This window comes from Arvicola amphibius, chromosome 4 (genome assembly GCF_903992535.2).
Source record: "Arvicola amphibius chromosome 4, mArvAmp1.2, whole genome shotgun sequence".
NCBI classification, from domain to species: Eukaryota; Metazoa; Chordata; class Mammalia; order Rodentia; family Cricetidae; genus Arvicola; species Arvicola amphibius.
The window spans coordinates 59,560,815-59,569,154 of record NC_052050.1 but is presented as its reverse complement, the minus strand read 5'-3'; the positions used below and the strand labels follow the sequence as shown (position 1 = coordinate 59,569,154).

Sequence of the window (8,340 nt, the reverse complement as noted above, 5' to 3'; positions counted from 1 at the left end):
CCAACATCCTTTACAGTGCAATAGCCCAGAGATCTCCTTAGAAAGTTTCAAGCCCCAAGTTCTCTCAGAGAACTACATCCAGGAGGTCTTACAGTGTGGCACAGAGAGCCCACAGTTCCTGGGAGAGGGGCTGTGCTTAAGAACGGAACTCATTTCCTGCGCTTTCCTTTACCAGACATTGGCAGAGCCTGGTCGACTGCTTTAGCACAGACTGCAATCGGAGGTGTGGTTCTTTGGCATTTAATCTCCCTTGATCCATCCAAATGGACTTGGCACAGGGCACAGGCCCAGGAGGACTGCAGGAGACTGGGGGACGGGGCGGCTCAGGACACACATCTGGACGCCCAGCTGAAGCGCAGGGAGGCCGGCCATGCCTGGAGCAGTTTTGGGAACAAGTCACTGCTCCAGGGTAATACCTTAGTCTGTCATACCCATCTCTGTCCTGTGGTCCCTCCTCTTCCTCCCTGTCAGGGCCTCCAGCCCCAAAGTCAGTCATGTTGGAGCCTGTCCCAACTGTAATAAGACAGGGCTCTGGATCTCGGGATAAACTTCCAGGCCAGGGCCCTCCAGGGAAGTCAACTGGAGTGGGGTGGGGGAGGTGGAACCTTATTTATGGTAGAGATCCTGGACTCCAGTGAGTACCAATTATCCACAGCCAGAAACAGACCTCACATTACTGCAAGCACAGCCTCCTGGCCAGAAAGCCTCCCCAGGTCCTTGGAGTAGGATTAAAACCCCAGCTCAGCCAGTGAATGACAACGGGCATTCAACAGAGCCAGCATACATGTGGTCCCCTCTGAATCCCTGGCGTGACCACACCCTTCCTCTTGCCTTTCTCTTTCATCCTTTACCATCTCCTTGCTGTTATTCTTCCTGGAGAAGGGGCTCTCGGTCCCCTCCTTGTACCCTCTCGTCTTCCTCCCTCTCCATGCAGCCAACGGTAGCAGCCAGGCCGGCACCCACACCACCCCCAACTACAGCAGCCCCAGTGGCCCCCACCGCTGCCCCAGCTGCCACCATTCCAGCTTCAGCAGCCAGTGCTGCCGCTGCCATGCCTGCACCCACCACACCCCCTGCCAGGCCCATGAGCCCTGCGCCTACTGCGCCCCCCACTGCGGCCAGGTGGCCACAGAAGCGCATTGTGTAGGAGTCCATAAAGGCCTTGGCCTCCGCCTGCAGCTCAGCTTCCAGGGCCTCCAAGGTCTGCTCTCTCTCCTTGCACAACAAGGCCACACCATGGCGGGCCAAGATGGCGTCCTTCTGGGTAGAGAGGAGGTTCCGCATGGTATCGGGCAGGACTCGGAGTGCAGAGAAGATGCGCTTAGTGGCTATGTCCTGTGGCAGTGGGAAGGAAAGATGGTGATCCACCTGGGTACCCAGGCAGCCTCTTTGGTACAGCCGCCCTGCCGCTCCTGCAGCCCCTGGGGCTCACCTGCTGCCTCACATACTCCTCAAACTCCTTCTTGGCAGCTTCCACTTTCCTCAGGTCATGGAGCTGAGCAGCCATCTGTCCACGGGAAAACCCAGGCTGCTTCCCTCTTTCCTCCTCAGCCGGGGATACTCCAGCTTCTTCATCTCCACTCCCAGAACATTCAGACCCTTACCTGAGATCCTCCTCCCTGACCCCACCCCAAGGGGAGGGGCTCCTTACCTCTTCTGGAGAGCTAAAACTGGGCCCAGTCTTCCCCATCCAACCTGAGAGGTTCTACAGAGACATCACAGCCAGGTCAGGGAAGGCAGGTGCCCGCCTGCTGAGGCCAAACTCCCTGGGAAGTTTGCACACCTTGATCTCCTGTGCTAGCTGCTGCCCTGTGAGCAGGCGTCTGTCCCCTCTGGCTATGGCACGCCCCTCACTCCAGTACCCCTGGCAGCGGCTCTTAGCGTGCTGAGGTGCTGTGCTCAGCACATCCGAGATGTAGGCCCGGAAGAGGTGAGAGAAGTCATCTTCTGTGTCTGAAAAAAGAGATTCCTCAGACTGAGGAGCCTGGGCCAGGGAAAGATGGGGCCAAACTTGGGAGGCAGTGCCGGAGAGGTCTCCACCCATGGAACACTTACTGCCTCTTGGGCTTGCTTGACCTTTGCTTGACCACTGCCTCTCAGGAGCAGGCAAGAGGTAACAGCGGGCCCGTTTCCCTAGGAGCAGCTCCTGGACCTTGGGGTATTTGCCGGACAGCTTCTGAGAAATGGATTGTGGAGAGCTGAGCCAAGGGAGCAGCCTCGGCCTGTAAGCACACTTCTGGGACACCCCCAGCCTCCCTCACCTGCTGCCCTGGCATCGGCCTCTTCCCTCTGTACTGCTTACCTGGAGTATGTCACCCACGTGCCCCTGCCCTGACTTATTGTGATGGGAAGAGTCACGAACTAAGAGGTCCAGATGCTGGAAGAGAAAGGGTCCAGGCACCAGCAGTTGGGATTGGCCGTCCCTGGACTGACAAGTCCAGAAACAGGTGTCTCACCTGGATTGGCACCATCCCATAATGCTTGCCCATCACCTCAGCCACGTGAACGAACATCTGGGGATTGGGTACAAAGAGTTTTGGGGTTGAGCTACTCCAAGAGCTACAATCTGCCCCCTAAGTCTTCTCTCTAGTCACCCTGGACCACTAGAGGAGCCAAGTTTCCTGCTTCAAGCCTGAAGGTTCTCCTGCCTCTTCCCCAAACCAGGCACCTCATGCTCAACTGTCTGTCCTAAGCAAGTTCAAGTGTCATATAATTCTAAGCTGGAATGGGAAGGCATGAGTTAGTACCCTATGGTCAGCCCTCCTGACCTTGTGCTTGGGGTGTGTGGAGGTGATGACTTCAATACCAGAAACTGCCTCACCTCTAGATAGCCCAGGTCTGTGTCCTTCAGCTCTTGGGAGGTGTTCAGGATCTGGAATGGAGGAAAACAGGAAAATGCAAGAAGATTTGCAGAAGTAGGATGAGCTACTCCTGAGCGGCCTTTATCCCAGAAAACAAGCCCAGTCTGGCATGAGCCTTTCAGCCTAGCTACGAGCCATCTTCTGGCAGACTTGGAGAGTTTTGTAGTCCTGTGGGCCACCAGCTGTCCTTGAGGCCCATTGTTCTGCCATTAGAACAACCCACCTGCCCACATTCACTAGGAACATCCTCCTTCCCAGAAGAACCTTCCAGAACCTGCAAGAACCCCAGACACCCAAATCTGCCACGTTCTCAGTTCTGAGGAAGCAGGGTGGCCATCCCACCTAAGCACCTCTCTCACCTGGTAGGAGCTGAGCATCATGGTGAGAGCACAGAGCTTGATCCTTGTCTCCCTGCTCAGTTCCGGGCTCATGACATCTCCTGTGTCCACTAAGAACACAGCCACCTATTGAGGACACAAATTGAGGGTTAGGCCTGCCTTGCTCTGCTCAACCCCTTTCTTTGCCCTTACCCCGGAGATGTCCTTCTCATTCCTCTCTTCCTTCTCTCTCTCCTCCATCCCTCCATCCTGTACCCTCCAACCAATTTCCCTTCTGGATTCATGCTAACTTCCCTCTGCATCTATCCCTTACCTTCTTCCCTTCTTTTCCCAGCAGGAAGGGATGACTCCACATCCAGATGCCCCTAGTAAGGCCATTGGCACCCCATCTGATCCCAGGCAGAGACCCCTCTGCCCTGGGCCTGCCATTGTCACCAGATTCCTGAAGATGGAGAAGACGGTATCAGGTGGTCCAGTCTGCATCCCCAGAGATGTTTCCCTCCCAGAGCCAGCCTAGGGCTCTCGCTTTGCCTCCCTGCATTTTCCTGCCAGCCCTGCCCTCACCAGGTTTGGTAAACCTCTGAGCAAGTGGTCCAGGAGGAAGTACTTTTCTGAGTGCTGCTCTCCCAGTACAGCAAGTAAACAGACAGGTGTGTCCCTGGCCAATGGATGCTTCAGGCAGCGGTTTATGGCCCCCATTCTGAGGATGAGGCCTCCAGAGGCATTGATACGTACCAATAGCAGCCGCTCTGCCCTCACGGCACAGGTCTCCTGGGAGGGACAGAGAAAGGTCCCCTGAGCATCCCAAATGAAACTGACCCCAAGTTGGGAGAGTGTCTAGCCTGTACCCCTTCCTGACAGTTTAGAATAGGGTCAAAACTAATCCCCCACCTTGGGTCTAATCAGAGATCTCTGAGTGCAGAGATCAAGTTCCTCACCTGCAGTGCAGGGGGCAGCGGCCGCTGTGGCAGGAGCTTCATCCTCTCCCCTAGACTGCGGAGGCCCTTCTTCTGCTTGCAGATTTTCCGGCACTCAGGGCAGCATGGTGGCTCAGAGCCTGGGACGCGATGCGTGCTGAAGCACTGGATGCAGAAGTCATGGCCACAGTCCAGTGAGATGGGCTCTCGAAGCCTTTCCAGACAGATGGAGCAGGTAGGCGGCTCCCGGGGTGGGGAGGGACGGTGTCCCAGGCCCAGCTCCAGCTTGGGGAATGATGCATGAGACCTGGAGGGTATAGCATCATCCGAAAGTTGGATGCCAATTGGGTGCAGGGCTTGGAGGGCTGACACCTTAGGGATGAAGGTCCCTCTATGCCACCTCAGCTTCCTAGGGCCACCTGGAGGATGAGCTCCACCCATTCTTCACTTCCTTGTTCCCCAGGTCCTGGCCATACTAGCTGAGAACAACAGAACAGAGGGGAGAGTGCCCCCAAGAGCAGCCCTCAGAGAACCCTGGCTCTGCCCATGCCAGCCAGGCAACCATGGGTGAGGTCCAAACAAGAGACTGGGAGTGAGTGCCCTGGCTGGGGTTGGAGGCAGTCATTCATGATGACTACCTCATCTACAAGGTGTCCAGCGCCAGCACTCAGGAAACCCATGGAACACCAGCCTTCTTGCTGCGGGTCTTCCTCAAGGGGGAACAGACTATAACCCCAGCTGCTAGGATAGTCAGGAGAGGGCGGTAGCTTCCTGGCACCCTGGCAGCCATTCCGCAGCTGAACAGATGGTCAGGTTCTCAGAGGATTCCTTGTGCTCTCCGAGCTGAGCATCTGTATCACCCACCTGCTTGTCCTGGTCCCTCCCTGCACAGCCTGGCCCATCCAGCCTTGAGCTTCTTCCCTGGGGAAGAGCCCTGCAGAATGCTCGGCAAAGGAGTCTGCCTGGACTGCAGAGATCCGTGCTCCTGGACCAGCTTCGCCAGCTGACCTGCCAGACCCACTGCACCAATCCCAGCCCAGAAGGCCCCGTGGCTCACCAACTGTTGCTGCTGTTTCCCATGAAGCTTCGTTTGCTCTCCTAGGAGGGGGGAGGGGACATATTTAGAGCAGAATCCAGACCCTGTCTTCCTGCCGGGTTTCCAGGGTCCTTCCACGCCGCCACCCTTCCCCCTCCCGGGTGGCTTCTTCCCACCCCCCAACTCTCCTTCCCAGGTCTTAGGGCTTCAAGACTTGCCCGTTTGCCGAGCCGATGACAAAAAGCAGTGACTGACAGAGCGGGCCTCGGCATGGGAGGCTGGAATGGCAGAGGGTCCGATGTTCAGAGAGGAAGACCACCGAGACTTTTGCCGGTAGGACAGCCTTTCGCCAAGAGGGCTAGCGGAGCAGGTGGAGGGTGGAGCAGGGGGATGGGCTCCTCTGAGGCTCTGCCTAGCTGTCAGCGCTAGAGAATAAATGAGCTGGTCAGAAAAAAAAAAAAAAAAAAAAAGAGGCTGTAAAGGAGGGTGGATTCACCCCCAGGGGGAGGAGACAGAGCTGCGGGTACCAGGGCTTCAGAGGAGAGATGAACCCAGCCCAGCCCAGAATCTCTGGCAGAGTCTGGGATGCAGGCAAGCCGAGGCGGTGAATCTCCATGGAGACGAAAGGGAAAGATAAGGACAGGGAGGAGGAGGGATACGGAGAACGTGAGGCCACGTGGATGCACCTGGCACAGCAGGAAGTGCCTCCTGATGGAGCTCAGGACAGCATTGACCCTATAGGAGAAGCTGGGGTCTTCAGAGCCTGGAGCAGGGTGGGCAGAGGGAGGAGTGTAGAAAAACAGGAGTGTGTGCAACCGGGGAAGACCAGAGAAGCTATTGGTCCGTTCAAGCCTATTACCTACTTGACTGAGCGTTCTCTATGTGCCGAGCAGCATGATACCGCTGTGTTCCATGTGACCCAGTGCATCTCGCCACCCTCTCCCAGGGTATGTCACTGGTGCCTGCTAGCTTACAATCTTCCTCATCATCTGGGGCTCTGTGAATCTCCTGGTGGGTGGGACATAATTTTTTTTTCTTTCCCCTCCAGGGGCTTTTTTTTTCTTTTCTTTTCTTTTCTTTTTTTTTTTTTTTTTTGCTGCTGCAAACTTGTGAAGAGCCATCTCAAGACCTTTTTAAAAAAATAAAAATAAATTGTATTTAGTTTTTGACCCTTGGATACATGTATATATACATGTTTTTATAAAATCCACTCCAAGCCAGGCGGTGGTGGCCCTAACACTTGGGAGGCAGAGGCAGGTGGATCTTTGTGAGTTTGAGGTCAGCCTGGTTTACAAAGTGAGTTGCAGAACAGTCAGAGCTACACAGAGAAACCCGGTCTCAAAAAACTAAAAACTAAAAAAAAAAAAAGTCACGTAGTGGTGGCGCACGCCTTTAATCCCAGCACTTGGAAGGCAGAGGCAGGTGGATCTCTGTGAGTTCGAGACCAGCCTGGTCTACAAGAGCTAGTTCCAGCACAGGCTCCAAAGTTGCAGAGAAACCCTGTCTCGAAAAACCAAAATAGATGACAGACAGACAGACAGACAGACAGACAGACAGACAGACAGATAGATAAAATCCACTACACACACACACCTCTGCCCTGGGCCCCTTCCAAACAAGTTCCCTTCTCACCTCCATGTCCTCTTTCTTTTCTTTAGCACCCCACTGAGTCCACTTAGCTCCTCCCCCATGCACACAGGTGTGAGCATGGGCACCCTACCAGAGACCACACCCCAGGAGAAAAGTGACTCGCCCCCACCAGCAGCTGTCCATTGCCGAGAGCAGCTCAGGTGGGGGGCGGAGCTTCCTGAGTCCCTTCCCAGGCTGTGCTGGAATAGTGCCTGGCCTGATGGTGTGCAAATCTGCACAGAACCACAGCTGCTGAGAGCCCGTGAGTGCGTCAGTCATACACGTCTGGAAGACAGCACCTCAGGGCACTCCTCCCCACCCTACAGCCCTGGCATTCTTTAGAGCGGAGGGGAGGCCAGGGGTTGATATAGATGTCCTATTTAAGGCTGAGCACGCTACAGTCACTCACTCTCTGCCGCGAATTTCTCCATTAACTGCGGTCCGCTGCAAAGAAAGCCTTCTCTGATGGCTTTCTTTTTTTCTAAACATAAATATTTAGAAAGCAGTTTGGTAACATTTCCATTTAGCAAATGACAATGGTTAGTTCCTTTTTACTAAAGGCTGATGGCCTCCCTAGCTTTGAGCTTTTGAACAGGATTACAGTATCAGGTAAGATACTGTGAGAAGGTCTCAAGTACAGTAAGAAAGTGGCTGGATACCCCGTGATGTTCATGCCACTCTTGCATCGCTGGGCACATCCTGCCTGTCATGTCAGCGTGACTGGGTCCAGCAGTAGGTATAACCACCAGTATCCTTCGCTTTCTGGTATAGCCCCTTCCTTGAAAGGCAGCCAGCAGGAAGTTAGTCCCAGTCAACTCTAGGTTGATTCCTCTATATCTTGCAACCAAAATGTGTGGTGTCTTCGGCAATAGAGTCCACCATTTAGCCATGGTGTGCAAACAAGAGTACTAGCAATGGTCTGAGTTTGGGGGAGCAGGAGTTCTAGGGGGGATGAGGGGGGATTCTGAGGCCTCTTTGACCATAACACATTGGAGAATATCGCATACCTTACCCTGAGATCTTGTTTAATAACCCATGTCTTCTTGGAGTAACAGTGTCTCCATGTGGAATAAATCCGTTTAAAAGCTTTCTTTAAAAAAAAAAATCGGTTTCCAAAGTAGTGAGTTTCCGTAAGGATATTTTGCACCCCTTAGCTTTAGTTAACCTGAACCCATCATGTCACTGTCCCCATTTAAGCCTTTAACCCCTTGTGTTCCCCTGTCTACTGTAATATCACATGTTCTGCTATCTCCTCCTCCCATTAAGGCCACTTTCCCTCACCTCCCAGACTCACGTGCCCTTTCTGACTTTCTAGCATTTGAAGTGAAACACACACATCTCAAATGTCAACGCTAGGATTCACATATGAGAGAGGCACGGTGTGACGATCTCTCTGGGTCTGGCTTATCTCGGTGCATTTTTTTTCTAGTTTCATCCATTTTCCTGCAAATTTCTCAATCTCATTTTCCTTTATAACTGAATGGATCTCCACTGTGTCTGTGTACGACATTTTGGTGATGCATTCACCAGCTGATGGACACCCAGGCTGGTGTCATTTC

General features: G+C 53.9%; 1 protein-coding gene across 3 annotated transcripts; it reads right to left on the bottom strand.

Annotated features, from left to right (window-relative positions):
- Nucleotides 1-864: 864 nt before the first annotated feature.
- Nucleotides 865-5,424, bottom strand: Rnf112 (ring finger protein 112). 3 transcript variants are annotated; one of them, XM_038328834.1, is made up of 15 exons: nucleotides 5,371-5,424; nucleotides 5,175-5,214; nucleotides 4,981-5,050; nucleotides 4,138-4,423; nucleotides 3,764-3,970; nucleotides 3,513-3,641; nucleotides 3,221-3,325; nucleotides 2,822-2,872; nucleotides 2,457-2,513; nucleotides 2,303-2,377; nucleotides 2,056-2,176; nucleotides 1,784-1,953; nucleotides 1,652-1,705; nucleotides 1,433-1,507; nucleotides 865-1,335 (listed from the first exon to the last, which is right to left on the bottom strand). In XM_038328834.1, exons 1-15 carry the CDS (start codon nucleotides 5,422-5,424, stop codon nucleotides 865-867), a joined length of 1,965 nt encoding a protein of 654 aa, XP_038184762.1. The 3 variants fall into 3 exon arrangements, with proteins under 3 accessions (XP_038184762.1, XP_038184763.1, XP_038184764.1); XM_038328835.1 differs by lacking the exon at nucleotides 4,981-5,050 and having other exon boundaries at nucleotides 5,174-5,214; XM_038328836.1 differs by lacking the exon at nucleotides 4,981-5,050 and having other exon boundaries at nucleotides 2,059-2,176; nucleotides 5,174-5,214.
- Nucleotides 5,425-8,340: the final 2,916 nt, after the last annotated feature.

Excerpts from the sequence above, each read along its gene's own strand:
- Rnf112 (XM_038328834.1), bottom strand. The coding sequence starts at position 5,424 with ATGCCGAGGCCCGCTCTGTCAGTCACTGCTTTTTGTCATCGGCTCGGC. Across the intron at positions 2,873-3,220 it reads TGATGCTCAGCTCCTACCAG|ATCCTGAACACCTCCCAAGA; the intron begins GTGAGAGAGGTG and ends CCTCCATTCCAG. Across the intron at positions 2,514-2,821 it reads CAGACCTGGGCTATCTAGAG|ATGTTCGTTCACGTGGCTGA; the intron begins GTGAGGCAGTTT and ends CCCAATCCCCAG.